This window comes from Pelmatolapia mariae, linkage group LG6 (genome assembly GCF_036321145.2).
Source record: "Pelmatolapia mariae isolate MD_Pm_ZW linkage group LG6, Pm_UMD_F_2, whole genome shotgun sequence".
NCBI lineage: Eukaryota > Metazoa > Chordata > Actinopteri > Cichliformes > Cichlidae > Pelmatolapia > Pelmatolapia mariae.
This window is the reverse complement of record NC_086232.1, coordinates 7,834,623-7,858,182: the sequence shown is the minus strand read 5'-3', so window position 1 is coordinate 7,858,182 and position 23,560 is coordinate 7,834,623. Positions and strand designations below refer to the sequence as shown.

The following is a 23,560-nucleotide window of genomic DNA, read 5'->3' as shown; positions in this document are numbered from 1 at the left end:
ATTTCTTTGTCTTTGGCTTCTGAACACTTGTCTATGACGTGTTGCTGCTCTGGAGAAATTTACAGATAGCTTGCTAAAGGTTTTTGTGTTAACAGGTAAAAGATCAGGTTACATTGACATTACAGGGAAGCAAAGGATGCAGAGGTTTAGAGTTGAAAGACTTTGTTTTGTGATAACTAACATTCAGACTAACAGGACTAAACTGGAGGCTTCTTGGCGGCGTAAGTAAAATGTTGTAGTGTAACAATTAGGTACATTGTAGCGGCCTAATCCCTCAGTAATAAACAGATGAAGTCACTGTTTGCCGAGAGCACAGAGCATCATCAGAACCCTTTAATGTGAGAAGAGTTGTTATTCCCAAACTACAAGCCATGAAACATAAGCATGTATGTTGATAACACCTATGTAAACTGACTTCCAATCAGATTAGCATCTTTTCCCAGGCCTTTTCTGCCTCTGATCGGCTTTGCGTTAGATAAACAAATCTTAGGCTTCTCGTTACAAGGTAATAGAGAGGTCGGTGGCTCGCTCTCAAGGAGCGGTCCAGCTCATGTTTCAGCTGTCGCAAGACACAATTGTTGGTCCTTTGTTCCTGTGGTGTGTGTTTGTGTGTGTTTGTCCTGTTGAGCTTTTATTACCATTAGCCCACAGCGATGGCAACGGTATGAATGACGGATTGTAAAAATGTGATGTGTACTCGCTAAAATTGATGATGGTTGAGTGAGTTTAGGAAACCAGACAAAAGGCTGAGAAACAGAAAACCATGGAGCAAAAGATCGAGTTGAGGGGGGAGCGCAGACAATGGCGTTATCTGCAGACAGGACCAGACACCATGATGTTACATAAGCTGTCTGTGTCTGTGTGTGTGTGCGCGCGTGTGTGTGTGGACTGTCCACTCATGAATAAAAGCAAGGGCAGGACTTCACAGTTATCAAGTTCAAGTCTGATTTAATCACAGCAGAAACGACTGTGTTCGCTGTGACAGCGTCTTCTTTCTGTTTGGACGTCTGTGTAGCGGGTTCGAAGAAGAGCTTCTTCTCTCCTGCTGGTGGAGCTTTGCACGCTGTATTATTTATGACGCCATTATTCGTGGGTCTGCATGCCTGAGGCTAATCTTCTGTGACGTCTTTGTGTGAAACGGCATACGTGCTGGTGGCTTTGTCATGAGGACATACAGCATGTGTTTTTTGGATTTGGGCTCACAGCATGATCTCATAGCGACCAAACATAAACACGAATAGCTGTCAGTTATGATTGGGTTGCATTCGTCATTTCACTTGCTGGGTATTCTCTTCTAATAAATATTGCATATGTGGCTGTCAGCATTGTCCACCTCCAAGATTCAGTTTCCTCCGGAACAGTGTGGCCTGGAGCATCGATGCTGGATTTGGATTATCTCATCAAGCGATTCTGTTGCAACATCTTAACCAGATTACATTCAATAAATGTTATTTGTATGCTTAAAAAATAATGAAGATTTAATTTTCTCATTGCTATTTTTATCAGATTCTTCCAGTCATTCTGAAGAGCCATAAAAATATTTTCTAATGTGAACTATGGCTTGTGGAGCCGGTGTTGTAGCTATAGGTTTCTATGACACTTTACATTTCTGGCATCCTGAACGACTGAATTGAGTAGAGGGTATTTTATCACTGCAGTTTCATATTCATAAGTTAAACACTGCAGCTGTTCTGTGATCACTCAGAGAGTCAGAAGCAACACAATTGCTCTCACACAAAGCGCACGCTCTGCCTGGGTTGTGCTGAATGGTGTTGAGTAAGTATGCCTCACTCTGAGCTCGAGCTCCAGCAGATTATTTTATCTAACTGCTAACCGCTAAATCTTATGACAAAGTAACTGTGTTTTCAACAGTGAGGTGAACTTAAGCATGATTATTACTGCTGCTGTGGGGAAAAAATACACGCAACCTGTAATTACCTTGAACAAAGAACCGCAATGAAAGGGTTGTCTAATGTCATTATTCGGACATCATCTGACACAACGCACAGGTTAAAGATGATGCATCGCTGAGAGAGAACGGTAGAAGCAACAGTAGGTCTGGCACTTAGCTCTCGGTGCACAGGCTCTGTGGGGATACAGCTGCTGCGCAGAGAGAGCAGCAGGAATGAGCGAGAACTGTGCGGTTCTTAAATATTTTCCCTAGTTATAGCTCACCAGAGCGGTATGAAAGTGTGCACCGACAAAGAGCCTGATTATCACGTTTGAGATGAACTAAAGCTCATACACTCACTTGCCAATTTATTAGGTGCACGTAACCCTAACAGGTTTCCCTTTCCCTGCCTTCCTCCTGGCACAGATTCTACATTCCTCAGAGATTTTGCTCCCTATTGACATGACACACTGTCACACAGTTGCTTCAGATTTAAGGGCCGCACGTGATGTGAATCTCCCGTTTCACCATGTCCCAAAGATGCTCTACTGGATTGACTGGCATCTGGAGGCCATTTGAATACAGTGAACTCATTGTCACATTCAAGAAACCAGTTTGAGATGATTTGAGCGACATTGCACCTTATCCTACTGGAAGCAGCCATTAAAAGTTGTCAGGAGCAATACTCGGGTAGGCTGTGGTGTTTAAGGATGATCGGTTGGTGCTCAGAGGTCTGAAGTGTGCCAGGAAAATATCCCCCACAGCACCACCGACCTGAACCGCTGACACAAAACGAATCTGAATGGTGCAACAGAAATCGGGACACATCAGACCAGGCAACGATTTTTCAGTTTTCTGTTGTCCAATTTTGGTGAGCCTCAGTTTTCTGTTGTTGACACGTGTGGTCTTCTGCTGCCATAGTCTGTCTGCTTCCAGGTTTGGCTTGTTGTGTTTTCAGAGATGCTCTTCTGGATATCTTGGTTGTAACAAGTGATTATTTAACTTACTCTTGTCTTCCTATCAGCTCAAAGCAGTCGCGTCATTCTCCTCTGACCTCTGGGATCAACAAAGCATATTGGTCCAGTGAACTGTTGCTAACTGGATCATTTCTGTTTGTCTAACCATTCTCTGTAAACTTTAGAGATGATTGTGAAATACTCAGACCAGCCCACCTGGCACCCACAACCATGACACGCAAAGACACTTTTCTTCATCGGTTTGAACTTCAACATCTCGTCTTGACGATGTCTGGCTAATTAGATATTTACATTAATGAGCAGCTGAACAGTAATCAGTGTTTCCTTCCTTCTATCCTTGTACTGTTAAAATTCTAAGTGATAAAAATTACAAACATTTATGAAAATGCAGGAACCAAAACGATTACCCCAGAGTATTTCTGCTGTGCTTCAAACTGATGATACCCACTATTCTAGAAAATATCTTAAGCTGTATTATCATGACCCTGTCAGTGTTTAAACACTTGTATTTGTACTTACATGTAATTTAGTGCAATGGTATCCAGCCAGAAGATAAGATGGCACAAGATAAAAAGAAACAGAGCAAAAGAGAAACTTGCATTTTATACAGAGCTGACAGGGAAGCCTTGTCAGGACAAAAAGGATTATAGGAAATAATTTGCACCCACTCACATGTCTGTTTGGATGCAGCACCAGGGGGAATTCAAGAAACCGACAAGATGGCTTCCGATTTTTCTGGAGATATAAGTTTTATGAAACACTTTCTTCTTGGCTGCTTTCCTTACTCACCGATTTTTTTCATCAAATATTTTGTTCTTGTGTCTATTCTCTGTCACTTGGTTTGTTTGTTGTTTTAACAGGCAAGCAAGTTGCTTGAAGAACTGCGAGGTTTTTCCCACATTAGTGCCTAAATCTTTGCATATTTGTCCATCTAGAGGTGGAAGCAGAGCCAGCCAGGCAGCTGGGCGAGCGACCGTCGAAGCGTCGCTGTTTCTGGGAGTACAGACGTGCTCGGGAGTCAGCCACAAAGAAGAAACTTGGCGGTGACGTCCACTGGTCTCTGTCCTGGAGCTCCAGCACTCTTCCCAGCACGCTGTACCGCCGAGAGGGTGAGAATACAGCATTACAGCATTACTGCGTTATGCTAGTGAATGCTATTTAATGCTGATTGTTTCATACAAAAAATAAATAAATAAAAAAGTCAGAAAAGTTACTAGATTATTAAGTGAAACTGGTTTACATGGTTGTTTCTCTGGGGAAGACATTTTTGGAGTGCCGATGACCTAATTATTAAAAAAGATAATTGTCAGATTGATAAGTTAAACCCTAATAAAGGGCTGGATTGAATGTTTAGCAGCAGGAGTCATTAACCCGACGTGCACGCTGCAGTTGGGATCGTCCCATTTCCTTTTTCTCCCGTGACACAGATCAGACCTGCACCCTCAGGCGTGTGCCCTACATACAACTTGCATGTCAAAATGTGGATTTTTCAACATTCCTCTCGTATGCAAATCTCACGTCAGGCTCAACAATAGCTTTGCTGCAGTGCCGCAGCCCGTGTTATGCTGTACAAACCAGAATGGCAGTCCTTTAAACTTAGTCCAGTCAAACCACTCAAACAAGAGTCAGCACTGATAACAGTGTACGTGTTGTGTAAATACTCCGTAAATCTATCAAACTATTGGGGTGGATGCTTATTTTAAATCATGTCATTCATTGTACAGTAATTTCTATGTGACATCTCTATGATAGTTCTGTATCATGTCATATATCTCTAATATAGTCATTTCAGGGGGGAAACAATAGCTCTTGTAGAGAGCTCAGATGATCCACCCACACGATTTGCAAATCTTCTATTTTAAGGGGCTAGCAATTAGTAGAAAGTTGGTTTAAATAGCAATTTAGCAAAGTGCCTTGGGTGCCTAATGTTTATTTCAAACTTTAATCATGCAAAGCTGCTCTAGAAGAGTCCAGTACTAAAAATATGGAGCTGCAAACCATAATACCTCCAAATGAAAGCAGATATTAAAACAAATAGATGCCTTGCCTTGTACCACTGGGAGATTTGGCATCCTGACATTTTAAGGCCAGGTTTGGTAGAGCTGCACTGTTTTTACCTGACCGGACACGTATGGAGTTCATTTTGTTGTCGTTAATTCAGGCAAAAAGGGGCGACGCAAAGCCCGGAAAACAGATGCCAGCGACCTGACGCCGAACCCTCAGAAGCTCCACAACATCGGGGAGCAGCTGCAGAAGCTCAACGCAGCGATCGATGGCATGGGTCCGGTCAACGACCTGCCCGCCGTGGCCCGAGCCCGTTCACGCAAGGAGAAGAACAAGCTGGCCTCCAGGTATAGCATGCTCTTTACTGCCCTCCTACATCCTCTGCACTAAGTGAGAACACTGGAAATGCTCTGTATTGATTTATGAGGCCTGAGTGGGAATTTTAAGAGGGTTTCAGCTTTTGTAATTTGTTGGCAGAAAAGAGAAGCCTGCGGGGCTCTGTGGTCTAGTATCTGCAGTCTTTAGCCCTGTCAAGATTGGTTTTCAAATATGTGCAGCATTTAATAGTTGACCTTCTAAATGCGGGTGGTGGAGGACATGGACGGTGAAGAACACATGGAGACGTGATATCTGTGTGGATTTTAGACCATCAGTTGCATTCATGTGATGGAAAATAAAAGGATCTTGGGAAATGGGTCGTGTTTTTACTGATTTGAATTTTTCCTTTGATGATGCCCTCATGTCGTAGAACTCTGCAGATCAGCGAGCCTTAAAAGAAACTACCATACTATGCTTTTGTAAAATTTCAAACGGGCTTTAATTTACTTACAATATGTCCCTCAGAATAACACACACACACAACACTGAAGGTTGAAAAGCTTGGTTTTCAGTGTATTTTTGCATTGCCTGTTTCTTTGTAACAAACTTACCTTGGATATTATCTTGACAGAATAAGTGAAGGAAGGACGGAGGGAAGCAGACGAAAAAACAAGAGAGGCGGGGAGATGGAGGGGAGCAGGATGAAAAGCTGAATACAAGGAAATCAGGCAGGATTGAAGAGGCAGACGAGGAGTAGAGGGAAAGATGGGTCATATAAAGTTCATCTTTGCAGGGAGGGAGGGGGAGATTTCAGAATTCAGGACATTATTACAGGCAGTTTTGCAGGAGCCTGGGAATATCTTGTAATTCAAAACATACATTAAACACGACACAAACATGTCATCTAATAGAAAGTTTGGCAAGGACTTACAGAAATAAAGCTGAAAAAGAGGCTGAAGGGGAGGGGAGTGAGGGAAATTTAACGTCAGAGGAAGTGTGACTGCGAAGTCACCGAGTTCATGTTTTTGTTTAGTATGCAGGAATCTCATGTGAAGATTCACTTCTTTTACTCTGTCATAGCTGTGGCTGCGTGAGTCCAGGTTGGGGTTAGTAGTTGGATTAGCCTGACCGCCTTCAGACCTTCCCTCTCATTCTTTTCCCTGCTCATGTCTGAAATAACCTGCCTGGCATTCAGGCGGCGCAAAGGAAAAACACTGGGCTGGTTCTTAGCCCTCGCCCAGTTTGGCACAACATTCCAGCCAACACGCTTAGCAATGAAAACTGTCCCGGATGCTAACTTACTAACTAGACTCAGCAGGAATACACCATCATTTGGCAAAGTATTGTTTAGCTTCTTCAGTGGTTTCATGATGTAGTGATTTTGACCAGTTAGAAACCAGAGGAGACACAAATCCATACATCCGCTGAAGTGAGCTCTTTCAAGTAATGAACCAACAAAAAGAAGCTTTATTGCTAACTTCTTCATAGAAATGGACCTATATCACTGCTTTTTTTCTTTCTTTCTTTCTTTTTAAACAATTTTATTTGTATTTTATCAAAGTCCCTCCAGAAGCAAGCCTCTCCACTATTCTGAATAGTAAATCTGGCTGCTTGTTTGAAGCTCTTATCTAAATACATGTAAAAAAGAAAAAAAGGTGTAACGTCTATTTCAGTGGTGTTTCGGGCATATGAAGTGCAGCTATAGGATCACCAGTTAAATTGGATTAAATAACAGCAAAATAAATGAAAACTTTAACATTGTTGCCATCTTTGCCAAAAAATAAGATATAAATAGCATTTTTACAGACTAGAAAAATACACAAATATTCACACCAAAAAAAAAGGTGAGTGGTAGGTGTTGTATGAACATGAGCAAAAGAAAAGCTCTGGCTCATTCCACCAGAGCACTGAACAAACATTAAGCTAAGTCATGTTGTAGATAGAGAAAGCTAAAAATAAAATCATACTAGAACTTACCGTCATCTTTTCTGCTACTATCTTATTATTATACTGTAACTGTATTTGCTTGCCACTACCCAATTGAATGTGAGTGAATTTAATTGAGTTGAATGCAGTTTTATTTGTATAACACCCAATCACGACAGCCAACTCAAAGAACCCCCCTCAGTACTCATGTTAAGAAGGTTAATAATCATGTTTCACAGGATGCATAAATTAAGTGCAGAGAATTGCCAACTGTCATCAGATATCATCAGATTGTAGATTTCCTGCCTGCTGCATTGTCCACAACACCCCATTGTGGCTGGCCACAGGTTGGCATACACTTCCAGGTTTCTTAAACACAACCATTTGCAGCCCTTTTCCAAACACATGCATGAACCAGAAGCTTTCAACTTGGTGAACACTTTTCCTACCTTCAGGCAGCGACTGATTTTCATTCAGTACATTACTTAAATCAATTTGCAGCTGTAGGTAATCCATCACAATAAACAGTAAGATCTCTCAAGCCTATTTTTGGATTTGCATTAAGAACAGAAACTCTATATCTCTATAATCACATTTGCAAATGTAAAAACCTGTGGTACATATTGGAACCTGCTCAGTACTTGGTTAAGTCCCATCCCTGCAGTGATTAGGAACATTTAAATTGTTGTACTGTCGTCCACATCCTCCTCAAACCAGCAGGGACTGTGGTACAAAAAAGAAAAACCTGGCAAGGCTCAAGTCAACATGTGGAGAAACACTGAGGAAATATTCTATCCAGCGCCACTGACCTGCAAGTATTTTCTTTCCCTAAGTTTCATTTAGCTCACTCATAGCTGCAGGAAAAGAGAAATTCTCTCCACATTGCACAAAATAGTCCCCATGAGAGGCATTAATATTTAACATGCGTTGATTGTTTTATTCTCAGCTCCCTTTTTTCCAACACTCTCAAACCAGAACTGGATTTGCCCTTTTGTGGTGTCAAATGGTCCTTCAGAGGGGTTAAAGAGGTTTTCAATCTTCCTCATGGTGTGGAAATACGGTCAGCATGAGCCAGCTGACTCAGTAACGGGGTCATGTGGAGAATGGGAATGCTCGAACAAAGTCTAAAGAATGACAGTGTTTTATTTTCCTCTGTTTTCAGGGCCTGCCGGCTGAAAAAGAAGGCCCAGCACGAAGCCAACAAGATCAAGCTGTGGGGGCTCAATCAGGAATATGGTCAGTACTCAGGAAATCACTGGGTATTCTTTAGCAGGGGATTTCAGATGCCTGACACTTCTCACTGTTCCCTGAACAGATAGTCAAAATAGTCATTAAACTCTATACATGCTCTTCTTATAAATGATTGCATCTAGATTTTTATTTTATGTTTATTTTTATATTTCTCTCTTTTTCAAATGGGTGACCCTTCTTGCTGTGGGTGGCTAACGATAATGATATCTGCTTTTTCTTGTGATACAGTTATCTATACAGCAGCACCAAATATCAGCATTATAGTCTAAACATTTAGTCAGTTCCCATCAACTTTTTGGCTTCTCCCAGTAGTGACGGTGTTCAAATAAATTAGACTAAAGTGAAGTTAAATGGAGGAGAGCAAGAAAATGCAAATCAGCTGCTAATTAATTAAACTGCTACATTCATAAAATTGTCTTGCAGTTGACTCTGTTGAGTAACCCAAGCAGAAACCCCCAGGCTGAAAAATCTAACCAGTGCTCATTCCTCACAGACTGTCATTGCAAGCTTTAGAGCCCACAGTTTATAGTTTACAGTTTATTTTTTGCTAGCACCTTGCTAACAAATCTTGCAAGCATTGGCTAACAATCTAGCAACACCCTCTTGTTCAAATATGGTCACCTCTAGCTCTGAAAGACCAAAACTCTATCCTGGAGGTTTCCACAAAACCAGTGAGTGGTGTCACATGGATGTGTCCATCTTTTATATACAGTGTGTGGTCCCACACCTAGTCCTAACTGCTTCAACATGTGTGTTCAGAAATCTTCTTCTACTGTTTGAGTTAGTGTTGCTTCCTCATCAGCTTGCACTAGTCTTGCTTCTCTTCCTTAACCTGTTCTATCAAATAGAAGACAAGCTTGGCCTCCTCTATCAGTTGTGTGTGAAAATCTTAGTAGATGAGCAGTTTCTGAGACAAGTTTGTCTCGCACCACAGCTATGTTTAGTTCAAAGCCACATAAATCAACTTTCCGTCCCATGCTCGGTTTGCAATTTAGCAGCTCGTCTTGATCATGTCGAAATGCTCTGAATTCCTGCCAGGTGATTGGTTGATCAGATCTTTATATTGTTGAGCCGTTAAACGGGTGAAGCAGTTTAGTATGTACAAAACTTCTAAACATTGTGAGTCTTTTTTCACTTCAGGTGAGTTGACTTTAGTATAGGAAAGAAGTGGGAGAACTGGCTCTGCGGGACAGAGGGGAGGTTTTTTTCTCATAGTCAAAAAAACCAAAACATTGTCAGACTGTTGTAACACTATATATGAGACGGAAGAGCCTGACAATTTAAACTGATAGATGATTGAATGAGTTAATTTATTATACCCAGCGTCAGTTAATGAGAGTAAAACCACATCAGAGGCTGCAGAGTGGCAAAGTGGACATTTTCCTTACTAATGAAATTTAAATCAAGCTAAATTAGTGAGAAACCATCTTTTCAAATAACACTGAAGATGCTCTGTTTAAGAAAACAGGTTAATGCAGAAAACTGATAGTAACAAGACCACGAGGAGCAGGGAAACCCTTGGAAGTGCGACTTCACCTCGCTCCTGATAATCAACACCTCGACTCTGCCAAATCTATCAGCCCAGTTCTGCCCACCTCCTCCTCCTCCTCCTCCTCCTCGTCCTACTCTTCATGCTCCTCGTCTGGTTTTCTATCGATCTCTGTGAATTCCAACCTTACTAGCATCAACTTTCTATGTCCATTTCTCCTTGATTTTCTCTGAACGTTTCAGTCTTTCCTGATTTTGGCCCAGCATTTGCTCGCAAAGATTTTAGTTGTGGCTTCTGCTTTTGTGTTTTTTTGCCTTCTGACTGGCCCAAATACAGAACTTAACCTCACAGATTTCCTTCCTTCCGTTTTTCCTCCTCTGCTCCTGTGTCATTTGTTTTTCTCTTCCATTCACTCGCTTTATATCGCTGCTGTTTGCATCTATACAAAACACACTTTTACATACTTAGCCGCAGATTCAACAGGAAACTTCAAACAAAGAGCACTTTGGTACCATGCCAGTGCTGTGTGAAGCCTCCGGACTTGCTTTGCGTGTGTGTGTGTGTGTGTGTGTGTGTGTGTGTGTGTGTGTGTGTGTTACAGAGACTTGGGGAGCAGCTGGTCAGACCCACTGTGGTCCTTCGCCCACACACACACTCCCTGCTGATATGAGCCCTGGACAAAAGAGAAATCACATCAAGGCGAGAATAATGTACACAGACAGAAGGGGTGTCATGGCACCATTGGGTCACATGACCTGACAGGGGAGGAGCCACTAGCATAGGAGGTGCCGATGATTCACAGCACTACTATCTGAGCTAAACTAAACAGTTTCTGTTTTATAAGCAAACAAAAACACAGATGTTTGGGGAAAACTTTCAAACACTGGAAAGAAGCGGGACTTACATAAATATACCTTTATAATGTTAATATAATAATTTACTCTTAAACCACTTTTGCTAATTATAGATGTAAAACAATCCATTTATTTTTAAATTAAAAACTAAGATTACCTCTTCTATTAATCACATGCCCACCCACTGGCTGGGCTTGCTGCTTACCATCCGCAAACCTCTCCAAGTATAATATTAATAATAAGAAAATACTTTTTATTAAACGTACATTTTCCAAGCCAATTTCAACCCTACATTTTCTGCTTTCCCGTGGGCCCAACCAGCTGCTTCTCTGTGCCACGTGTTGTAGCAACCCATCTGCTATTATCTCACAGACCCAAGAAGGATTCCTTTACCAAAAAGTGTGTTTCTTGACTCCAGATGCTTCATATTACTAGTCAGTATCTGTTGGCCACTGAGCAGCTCCACTTGGACAGTTAGGAGTTGAAGATCGAGGGTTGAGTCACAAACTCACTCATCTGACCTTTCGGGCACCACTTTCACTCCTTTAGTTTCAGCTTGATGTTTACTTTCCCTTTCTTTTTCTCTCTGCTTTCTCTTCTGCTTTCTGAAAATAAACATCTGCTCCGTACCGCTGAGGGGAGTTCTGCGAGAGCAGCTTTGCATGATTGGCAGTTCAAAATAGTTCTTATTTATCTCACAGCCTTTCTGTAGCCCCTTCAATTCACCCTATCTCTAAAACAAGCTGTTTCAGCTGCTCTCTCCCGATTAGCCACCCCTTGCAAACAGAAGGTCTGAACAGTGAGCTGTATGTTTGACAGCCCTGCACTAAACACTGTAATTTGTCTCATGTAGGCGACTAAAAATGCACCCCTTTAGATTCTGTGGAAAAACTCCACAGCCCTGAATGATATCAGTTATTCTCCCTCGACTTTCAGAAACAGAATTCCACCCCTGGCAACGCTTTTCTGATTCACGCTGCTGTTTTTTCCTCTTTTTGCTGCACAGAAAACCTGTTGGGAGCTCTGCTACGGATTAAGGAAGTGATCAGACGGCGAGTGGAGAGCAGCGAGGAGGAGGACACAGACGAACGAGGGATGACCCAACGGCTCGAAGACATCCTCAGAGAGTCGAGTGGTGAGAAACAGACTAACATTACCGATATGTAATAAGCAGTTTGGATATTTCGTGCTATAAAAACAGGTTTGATTTTGCTTGCGACTTGTCCTTTTCTTTCCATTGCACCTCCTAATTTATCTCCATGGCTACCTCAGGTCCCTTAGTTGCTGGGCGGACCAAAGACTTTGTGCAGAGGATTTTGGCAGCCAGCGCAGGCGGTCAGAACCAACGCAAAGAGCCCCCACAGGACGGGGATGAGGCATCGGGGTAAAACCCCAAAACAGCAGTCCCTTTTCTCTCCGTACCCTCTTCTTCCAACCCCGCCCTCCCAGCACCACCAACTTGTCGAGACCAAGCTCCTCTACACCTCTTCTGCTCTCACGTCGTACACATTTAAGCAAAGAGACGGCAAAGTGGAGAGGCTGGGAACCAAGAGGAGGAGAGGAAGAAGAGGAAGGAGTAGCCTAAACAAAGCGATAGTAAATTGCTACCTTGCTCCTGGTCCTCTCCTGTTGGTCCTCCAAACAGCAGCCGTCTTCACCGCTCTGTCTCTGCAGGCTGCACCACAACCACCAACAGGCCAGAGCTGCTGCTGCTGCTGCTGCTGATGTCTCTGTATTCTGTGTTCTCTGTGTGCGTGCATAAGTGTGTGCGTGTAACATACTGTATGAGCGTGTATAGTGTTCCTCTCTCCCTCTCTGTGCTGTATTTGTACCCCATTGTGCCTATGAATAGACATTGCACTGTTTTGTAGATGGTCGTAGTTGTTGTCAGGGGGCCGTTAGTGAGCCGAGGGCAAGGGGGCATTTGAGGATAAGAGGAAGTTCTAAAAATAAGGAAGTGGGAGGAGCCCAAGCACGGGAAACAAAGAAGAGGGTGTGTTTGTTTTGATTTGGTTTGGGGTTTTTTTTTTTTTGTTTGTTTGGCTGGGCTCCTATAGAAGCTCTGCATACCATTTGAATCGCACCAGCATCTGAAATGAGACCCAATGCCAGACCAGTCAATGGTAACTGGTGGAAAAGTCCTCAGAGCTTTAATAGTCACCCATCCCTCTCTGACACCCCCGTCACCCCATCAAAATGTAAGCAGAGATCAAAAGAAAAAAAAGAAAACAAACTGCACCTTAATTTAAACTGACCAAAGATAAGTGATACTGCTGAACCACTCTGACACCTCTCACCACTTCAGATGCTGCCAGCCATTAACACACCATCCTGTCCTGCTGAGAGAGGGCTGAAGTGACTGATACACTTTTAATTCTTGTCCTATTTACCTGCGTGCATCATTCAAAGATGGGCATCACCTGATAGACTTAGATCCTTTTCACGTAAATGCACTACCGTCACGGACCCGAGAGGCCGTGGTGTAGCAGACGGGACTTGACCAAACGCCTTGTCGATTGGTTGGCCGTCTAGCTCTGCAGCCTGGTGCTCCTTTAGCTGATCTGTGGTGGATTTATTTTTTACCCCAAAAAAGGGAAGTGTCCTCGATGCCTGCCCCAAGCCCTCTCCTCAACCCCCTGACCTGATTATGTAGCGCAATTTCCTGACTTGCAATGACAAATAGAGAAAAAAAAAACACACACACACACACACACACTTGTAGAGCTAGAAAGCAAATAATTTGTTTTTGTTGATATGATTTTGTTGTTATTTGATGATGCCACAGCCCACAAAGTGGGCGTCAGTCTTGAGAGTTTTGAGAGAAAAAAATCTGCCTTTTTATTTTCTTTTTTTCTTTATTTTTGTGTGGTCTCTGCTAAAGCTGGAGACCAACCTGTCCACACTCTGTAAATGTTGTTGGACGCTAAAAAAATTAATTAAGACCTTTGAATTGCACTGTGGTAAGAGCAACAAAGCACCTTTGAAGAGGGCTTCAAATCCTCCAAAAGAGAGAGGAAAAAAAAGACTCTTGGCACCTTTTTCTAAAGACAGATATTGATTGAGAGACTTGAGGGCACCAAGCGCTTTGCGACCAACTGCTGGTTTGGGCTTGTTTCGGTATGGTGCTACTATATGATGACAGAAAAGTCATGCAAACACATTTGGAGGCATGAGGCAGTAACTGCTGACTGGGTTTTGGCCTGTGAGGACGTACTGTTGTAATAGGCGGTTTGTTTGCATAATGACGCCTTTCTCAAGTGCCTGGAGCTTAAAGCCACAGGGACCTGTGTTATTAAAACCTATTACAAGGTAAAACTTAACTCGTGACTGCTGCGCCAAGCTTGGCATCACTTGACTTTACTTAGAAGAAGAAGAAGGAAAAAAATGCAGGCTCATCTGGGGTCACCAAAAGAAAAGGTGAAGCAGAATGTTTTCCTTTTAAATTAAGTCTGTACATGGAAACCTACATTGTTTTCACGTATATGTTGAAATCTATTTGTGGAAACAGTAGCGGGCACTGGTTTCTGTGAACATCATATCTGGGAAATATACATAGGGGAGCGGCTGTTCACGGAGCAATTCCCTTTTGTTTTTTAACCTTGACAAGCTCCCATCTGGGCTGCATTCCAAAGCTGCTGTTCTACACACTGCCCCCTTTCTATGGAAAAAAAATTGGAAAAACAAGACATTTCCTGTCTCATTCAGGAACGGAGTGGTTCAACTTAAACTCTTCACCTCGTGGACGTCTTGCTTGTTGTCATTTTTTAGAAGAGTGAGGGGCAGCTTAGCGTCGCTCCTGCTTTTAGTTTTCTGCATCCGCTCTGTTCTGGGAAATGTTGCTCATGGTTGTATAAAGCTGTACTGTAAACAGAGGATTCCTGTCGCTCAGCTGGAATGGCTTCCTTGTGGAGCTCTGCTGCTGGTGAACAGAGCGTCGAGGCTCTGGTGCCAAAGACGGTCTGAGAATGAAAAGATACCTGATTCAGCTCTAATGTCAATGAGGCGTCCTCAACGTTACCACAGAAACCCGCTCAGGCTTTCATGTGATCATCCGTGAAGAGACGCGTGATCTCGGGGAAGGTCACTGAGTGTAGCTAATGGTGTGCACTTCTACACCCATAACCACCCCCCCCCACCCCCCCCAAACACACACTTTCTCCCGGGGGGCTGGGAAGCTGCTGATGCTGCCAGCAGAGTCACAGGATTGTGCGCTGGCAGCAGCTCGTGCAACAACAACAGAAAACAAGAGGAAAGAGCAGAGAAACAACTGTGTAGATCGCCGAGCTTTAAAACGCTCTCCCACCCATCTGTCACGTCAGAGGAGGAGGATGAGGTCTTTGTGTTTAAAGACTACACAAGTTTGTACAGATATTTTCCTTCGTTCAGATCGCTGTTACGTAACACAGCGCACCATCTGCTGTGTACATTCATCTATATGCCAAAAACTGCAAACAGTTGTAACACAGTGAATTCCTGCCTCTGATCCAAACAGAAAAACAGCCGGTTTTACACAAGTGGTGCACTCATCTAAGGGCCTTAACTGATGCTGTAGCTTGTTGTATTGTGGAATATCCCTTTAACTGTAAAGCTTTAATAGGGAGTGGCCGGTCTTGGCAAGGCCACTTGTTTCTGTTTCTCACATTCCTGATTCAGTTCCTCTGTAGAGTTTCTGTTTGTGTGCACCTGGAAGGAGGAGAGAGAGAAAAGTGAACTGACCCAAAGATGTCAGTTGTGTGGTCATTGTTCACTTTTTCACGGTCAGAACAGGCCGAGCCCGGCCCAGGCTCAGCCGCGGATCTGCTGGGGTTTAACAAACAGCCCAGAACAAACAGTCTCGGCTTACAATTTTGTCCACATCTGACCTAATATAGACAATGACTCTGCAGAAACTGGACGATTCTTATCTGACTGGCTTCCTCGTCGGGTGTCACCATCTGCCAGACGCAGAGAGAAGTAAACAATTGTGAAACTTGCCTGTCGCTCATGTGCGCGTGGGCTTTTTCTGAGAAAGTTCTGGAGAAAAGGGGAAGACGTTGAGTGGAGCACTGGGTCCAGCTCAGCAGTTTAGGGAATGGTGACAGTTGAAAGTAAGGGGCTTCTGCATATGTGGTATACAGAGAGGACACACGTCTGAGGCTGTTAATGATTGCTACCATTGTGGAAATTTCCACTGAAAACGTTACAGGGAGGTTTTAATCTTTTCATCCATTTATCTCAGCAGACAAAGTTTCACGTTTCAAAGCATGTATCGTTGACTGTTGACATTTTAAACGTTAGAGGTGCATTAAATGCTGGCACGGAAGTATAGATACGAAAAGATGCAATATAATTGAGGCAGGTACTTATTAGAACAACAACAAAAAACCCTCTGTGGGCTTATAAAACAGTAAAAGCACTGTATCTCATACTGCAAATAGGCTGGTGAAAGCTGTGCTGTGTGGAGATGCTCTGCTTTTGAAAGACTTCCAGTGGAATCTTGAACTGCAACCAAAACATGAGAAAATGAATTAACAGTAATTCTGGTCATAAAGTGATTTCACAACCGAGATGACCAGACCGTCCCCTTTTTCTGGCTGCTGTGAACAGGATTTTATTTCATTGTAAGTTTGTCTGTTATCTTCAGTAACTGTTTAAAGTCACGAGATTAACCGATTGTTTTCTTGTTTGTTTTTTTACACTCTGATGTTTTTATAGCTGCCTGAGAAAGAAGCGTTAACCTCTATGTGTGCCATGCTTGTAAAGTGTAGCTTAAATCCTTGAAGCAGCAGTGTTAGGGTGAGAACAATTAGAAGTGGTTGACCTTCCTAAGCTTACACATGGCTGCAGTGGCTTTTTGGACCAGGCATTCAGGCCCTGTGGACCCGCTGGGCTGAATAGACTCATCAGTAAGACTACACCGGTGGGACGCTGCTGACCTCCAAGTGCCCGTCCCCGCTCTGCTCCACTGCTCGCATTGTTGGAAACACTCTGGCTTCTCCAGTTTCAAAGGCAGAGGAGGCCAGGGAAGCGGCACTTAGTCAGGGACCCTGAGTAGTTTATCCGAACCCTTCTAATCCCCACCGTCACCTCCACCCTCTGCCACACTCTGATATCTTTCAATCGCCCTGGTGGCCTGCGTCTCGATGCCCTGCTTCCTTTATTGCTGACCTGGAAACTTCCATCTGGAAGGAGCCAGATGGGGCCCAAGTGTCAGTTTCAACCTGCAGGTCCATATTACTTTTCTCTATCAATTAAATTGAAGTGGAAGGAGCTAGACGAGGCTTTGCCAGTCGGTGCCTCGTGTGTTATCATTGCCTTTAAATCAGAGAGCGGAACATCTGTTTTTAGAACATCTGGCAGTGGTTGTTTAAGGACTCTGATCCAGCTTCTTTGTATGATTAACAAGGTCCTACTTGTGCACACCATGTTCTGCCAAACCTAGATTGCTTGCAAACTTAATGATAAATTATTGAACATTTTATTCAGGCAGAGAGATACCACAACTTCAAGGCTTTAGAGGAACTGGTTGGTGCTTTGGGAAACACTGTTGCTAAAGGTTAAATCGTACCTTCAGGTGGGTTATGTGTGAGGTTTTGGTCTTGTGTTAAAGCAGCGGTTGCAATGTCATCTTAACTAATTTGCTAATCTTTTATATGTCTTTATCAGAGTGGAATTTGAACTCTCACCATTAACATTTTGGCAGCGGCTCTGTTGTTCTTTTTGAAGCTGTATTTAGGCTAGAGGGTGAAAGCACTGTACTGTCAGCTGAGGCCAGCAAACTATGGTTACAGTACCCACAAAGAGATTACTGTTAATTAGGTATAAGTGATAAAATATTCAAATTGCAGTCATCAAGACTCAAACACAGACTTGTTGAAAGTCCACACAAGTTAGAAAGCCACATTGTTTGTCAGATAATTCTGTTAAAAAAATCCTCAAAGGCACCAGCACCACCTTTAAGGCCGGGACATGCAGTTCAGGGGCTTAGCAGGATTCATATGTCCAGCAGAAGCAGTGCGATCGCTGTCCGCTGGCAGTCTGAGAAAGAATCATCTCCCTACACTGAGCTCCGTTTCCAGGTGGAGGACGTGTACAGTCTGGTACAACTGGGAGCTTCTCTTGCTTGTGCTGTTGTTGGTCCGTCAGCCAGCTGTGGAAAACAAAAGTTAGGCTTCCAATGAGCTGAAGGGAAACCAAATGTTAAAAGCAAGAGAAAGTGTCACTGTGGCCATTCTCTGTGCTTTTCATGCCGTATTTTTTGGATCTTAGACACGTACATCATCCACTTCTGCCGATGTGCTGTCAGGATCTTGGAGGACACCAAAGGAGTGTGTTTGGAGTTGGTGAACGCCGTTTATGCAGACAGACACACTTAAACGACTTCTGCTTTAGGAAACAGTCATTGCCTAGAGCTGCCTGTGTCTGCACTTGTCAGTCAAACTGGCCATGGCCAGAAATCCAAATGGGTGAATTGTAGTTGCCGTAAAGTGGGAAATTAGCTGTAAAGACCAAAACTGTATATTGTACCAGGCTGTAATCATGTTCATAACAGAAGTTGGGCATTTTAACATGGGAGTCTATGGGGATTGGCTTGCCTTTGAGCAAGCCTCAAGTGGCAGTTAGACACGTCTGTGGTGCCTTTGTTCTTCAGCCACAGAAGCTGGTGTTTAATAGAAAAGTCCAAAGGAAACTTTCATTTCTGTTAAAAAAGTTATTCCTTTGTACTTTTCAGGGGAAATACAGCTGATGTTTTGGCAGGACAGTAACGTACTCAGTGACCAAAAATGCAGACATTCATATTCATTCTCACAGAGCATTTCGTACTACTAGTGGGTTTTGAAAACCTGCATGGTTGTAGCATCCGATACGTTAACAACGTGCTGCACATGTATTGTTGGCATAGCCGGTGGCAGCTGAGACACACCTCGTGGCTTTAACCAAAACCGAGTCAGTCGTTTCTGTCCAGATTGATGATGAGTCGAAACCAAAGGCCAGTTGTGGATGTGAGCAGTTTAAAAAAACAAAAACTGAAAAACATGTCTCATTAGAAATGAAATAATACTTTAGTATTCTAGAGAAAAATCCTGTGGAGAGAATAAAGAGTGAACAATCACATCCCTGCTGGTTCTTTAATCTGTCTGAAAACACACTGAAAGATGGGAGGAAAGGAAAACTAAGAGACTAGCAAACATTCCACAATGCCATGTCATATACTGTACAGCAACCCTGTCTCCTCCTCTTCCCTTTCTCTCCCCCTCCCACACCCCTCTGTCTGTCTCTCAGTAATCCAGTAATCACAATACTACAGTAATACTTTGGACCTGTTAACACATTAACACATCTTTATGTAAGTCAGTACGTAATCCTTAATAATAATCAAAAAAAAGAAAAAAAATACAAGAAGTGCCGTACAAATAGAAGCCTAATATTTTTTGTTTTGTGTGAGTGTACTGTACACCTGTATAATGTATATTTTAATATTTATATGCAGCTGTTGTATTAAAGTATATTTTTAAAATAAAACATGAGTTTGTTCTTTTTATGTTTGTGCAGTATATCAGGTTAGAAATGAAGCATGTGGTGATATTTCCTGTATTTAATGTAAAACTGTATCTGTGCTAACTTTTGTAAACACTTCAGTTGCTGTTTTTGCCCCTTCTTAGTGTGACAGAGACAGTGTTATCAATTTAATGTGCTCTTTATTGTTTCTCTTCATTTCTCCGAGTGGCAGCCACAGTCAGGATTTGCATTTCCCTTTAGGGATCCTGGAAAGTTCACAAATACTCAACAGCTCCCCCAGCAGGCCTCACAGGGTTAGAGCGGCAGTTATTAATGTGGGTTTTTACATGATATCATACCGAACACAAATGTTTAGGAAACATGTAAACGTGAAGCAGACAGTTAGAAACAGAAAGACTAACAGTAGTCTGGCTCACATTTCTGTTAGATAAAACCAACGCCTCAGAGATGAGCAGAAATACTGAGGTATATGCCTGCAAACAAAACGTTAGAGATAGAATCAGCAAGGGAGAGTGATACACTGGGAACAGTATTTATACATTTTTTTAAAAAGCCATTCAGTTTGCAGAAGAAGATGCCCAGAACCAACAGCTTTTGGATGAGTCCAAATCAGCCTACATAGAAAGATTGTGTGGAGGAAAAAAGCAACTGGAATACTTCCAGACAGAAAATTTGGATGCAAACCTAAACAAAATTCACCAAAAAAATGTACTTAAGTAACAGAAAATGATACTGATCCAAAGCATATCAGCTGACAGAGTGTTAAAATGTCCCTTTTATAATCCTAAATCCCCCACCCCCAAATTTAAAGTTACCAGTTCTTACCAGACCTTCTGTTGGCTGTAGCATAGAGGCAACTTTCACCACAACTATTTCAAAGATGTCTCGATGCATGCTCAATGATCCAGGTAAGGAAATCCCAAAAATGGGATCTGGATGTAGCAGTTTCAGTAGGAGAGATGTTCAGTCAATCATTGAGTGACTTTGCTCTCTCTTCAAAGAGAAAGGGAATGTCTCAGACGAACAATGGGCTGTGAGGACAGTTTCTTGATCATTAATATCTGTTTCATATTATTGTGAAGCACTTTGTGGTTTTTATCCTGTGAAGAGTGCTATATAAGTCAATAAAGTAAAATAAGTTAAGTAGTATGCAAATTGGCATTATCATTGATCAACAACCACTGATCAAAGATCATTGATATCATTCACCACATAAACAGGGTGTAACTTTAACACCAATTGTCTGTATGTGTCACGATCCTGGGCCTGTGGCCCAGTGTTTTGATTCTATATTATTAGTTATTGGGCTGTTTTCCTTTTGGTTCTTGGCTTATGACTACTGGTGTTTTGGTTTCTGTTCTATATTTCTTAGCTTGTGTATTCCTTTGCCCCTGATGTCACTCTGGCCCCTGTACTGTGTTCCTCCTGTTCTTGGTCAGAGTTATCTGTGTTCAGTCTGTGGATTTCCTGTTTTATTTTGAAGGTTCATATCTTATGTCTATGTTCTAGTTTCGCTTCTTCTGTCTCGTTTAGTCTAATTTCTCCCGGCTGTGTTCCCACCTGTTCCTCGTTCCCTCATGTTCCTGCCTGGGTATTTATAGTGTGTGTCCTCCAGTGTTCTGCGTCGTGTCGTTAATGTCAGTTCTCCCTCGTGCTGTGTCTCTCCTGATGTTTTCTTGTGTATTTTGGTTCTAGCTTTCCAGTTTAGGTTTTCTGTTTGGTTTTCCTTTGGTCAGCATTAAAGCTGCTTTCAAGTTCACGTTTTTGCCTCCATGAGTCCGGCATTTTGGGTCCAATTCCTGCCTGCCACACAGCACACCATGACAGTATGATCAACTCGGTCACCTATAACATCTCAAAGTCTCTGGCTTTGATCTTCAACCCGTTGGTAGACAGCTCTGAACACCCCATCCAGAACACTTTGGATTTTGTTGAGAAGGTGAGAAATGTCCTATGGAGGCAGATTAAACCATGGTCTTGTACGATGTTACATCTCTCTTCACTTGTGTTCCAGTCACTGAAGCAGTGGAGGTTGTTCATAAGAGATTACAGGATGACCCCAACCTCAGCAACAGGACCACTCTCACCACAGACCAAGTGTGTTTGCTCTTAGAACTGTGTCTTAATTCCACGTATTTCAAATACAAAGGTCATGTAATACTGACCCATGGCACCATGACAACCCATGGTGCACTAACCCGCGTGTGCCATGGGTTCACCATTGTGACCAATGTGGACATGAAAGAAGTGGAAAAGAGAATTCTGTTATCATACCCTGGAACAGCACCAAGTCATTGGTTCAGACACCTTTGTGTCAGGATGAACCACAATTCATGGATGACATTAATTTGGTGGACCAAAACATCAAATCCACCAGGGAGGATATGAAAAATGTCAGGTTAGCCTTCTTAGATTGTGACATTTCCATCAGTAATGGGGGATATTTAAAGTAGATGTTTAAACCTATGCATATGGATCAGTATTTAAGGTTTCACTCTCATCATACACCGGAGCATAAACTGGGTGTCATCAGGACGCTACAACACAGAGCGAACACCATCCCTACAGACACAGCGGCCAGGAAGAACATCACATCAAGAAGGCCCTGAGTAAATGTGGTTATCCCAGCTGGACATTTGTCAAAGCCTAAAGAAAGCTCCAGGAGAGAAGGACAACTGCTGCCTAAGCGGAAACCCTTAGTGATCCCGTATGCATCTAATAATAATGATGTATACTTTATTGATCTCCGTGGGGAAATTACTCTCTTTGCATTTGACCCATTCACTCAGTGAAGCAGTGGGCAGCCACTGAGCAGGAGCTCCGGGGAGCAGTGTGTAGGGACGGTACCTTGCTCAAGGGTACCTCAGGGTACCCGTTCAGTGGATTCGAACCCCCGACTTTCCGATCATGGAAAGGTAGGCAACCACCCTACCTACTGAGCTATCCCTGCCCTGCGCTTTCTCTAAACGCCACCGCGTCTCTGTGGCTTTCAAACCCTAAAACACGCTGCGTCAAAAATCGCAGGGACCCCAAAGATCGGGTCCCTGTTTTGTCTGTATTATCAAATTGAACATATTAGACCTTGATGTTCTTTCCCCATCTGATGATGCAAAGAAATCCTTTATCCTTTATTACGTTAATTATTTATTACGTTATCCTTTATTACGTTAACGTAATAAAGGAGCGGGGGGGCTAGGAGGAGGAGTTGGCCGTCCGACTGGGGTCTGGAATGTGGGGCCTCCCTGCTGCTGCGGAGTCGGGGCGGTCTGCTTCTCCCCACCGCAGGGAAAAGGGTAACACCACCTGGGTCTGGGCGCAGTTTCCCCCTCCAGGGGCAAGGGTACCTAGACCCGGGGCTTAGAGTACGCTTGGGGAGTGTGATTGTGTGTACAGTGTCTCTCTATGTCTGTCTCCACGTTGGGTGAGTGTTGAGTAATTGTATATGAGAGCATGAGGGTGGGAATGGATGTTTGTATTTGAGTGTGCCTGTATGTCTGTGTCTATATGTCAGGTTGGGTATCAGACGCCACCTCTCTGGGGACATCTCAGGCCCTCCAAGGTTTGGAGGCCTATCTCCCCCCACCACTTCCCCTGCCGGTGGCGGACGCCCTCAGACATCGGTGCGTTGGTGGTTCTTTGTGTCCGGGGGTGGGCGCCCAGGTACCCACCGGCTCACTCCTTGGCGGCTGCTTATCGGGGCCTGGAGCCTGGGGCTCGCTCGGGCCACTTCGGAGATGGGGTGCCCTCGGCCTCTCGGCCCGGGGCTCGGTCACTCAGGCGCAGCTGGCTGCCGGCGGAGCTCACGGGCACATCACTGCAACCCCCCCTGGCTTCTGCTCCGCGGCTGCTGAGTGATCCCTCATCTGGGGCTCTCCTCAGCTCTTTCTGGGATAGTGGCGCGGCTGCCCCTCTGTTGGTCTTCCTTGGTCTCTTGTGTTCTGGGGGCCTCTGGATGTCTGGAGTTTTGATCTCCTCCATACCTGCTTCATGCCCTGGAGGACGGGGCAGTGGCCCCCCACACCCTCTAGCAGATCATTACATGAAGGAACCTTTTAAAAAAAAACAAACAAAAAAAACAAAAACAACAAAAAAAAAAACAAGCGCGTCCATGCTCACAGGTGTACACACAGGTGATCACACACACAAACTACACCCTTTTTGGCTCCTACCTCAAAGCACACTGTGCGCTGTCGATCTCACGTGCTGCACAATAATGTTTAATATTTAGTATTTACTGTCATATTCTCATATATCATTGTGATGTTGTTTATTACTCGTTTTCTTCTGCTTGCTTTCTTTTTTCTTTCTCAACAGGTGATCCAGGTGATCGATATATGTATTTTTTGTCTGC

At 43.4% G+C, this 23,560-nt stretch overlaps 1 protein-coding gene across 4 annotated transcripts in view; it reads left to right on the top strand.

The window, feature by feature from the left end:
• LOC134628931 (CREB3 regulatory factor-like) overlaps window positions 1-19,206 on the top strand; it is a 35,204-nt gene extending 15,998 nt beyond the window's left edge. For all 4 annotated transcript variants that reach the window (XM_063475771.1, XM_063475770.1, XM_063475772.1 and 1 more), the window contains 5 exons: window positions 3,804-3,977; window positions 5,030-5,219; window positions 8,279-8,352; window positions 11,717-11,845; window positions 11,983-19,206. In XM_063475771.1, coding sequence (XP_063331841.1) covers window positions 3,804-3,977; window positions 5,030-5,219; window positions 8,279-8,352; window positions 11,717-11,845; window positions 11,983-12,098 — 683 coding nt within the window. In that variant the 3' untranslated portion in view covers window positions 12,099-19,206. The remainder of the gene's footprint in view (window positions 1-3,803; window positions 3,978-5,029; window positions 5,220-8,278; window positions 8,353-11,716; window positions 11,846-11,982) is intronic.
• Window positions 19,207-23,560: the final 4,354 nt, after the last annotated feature.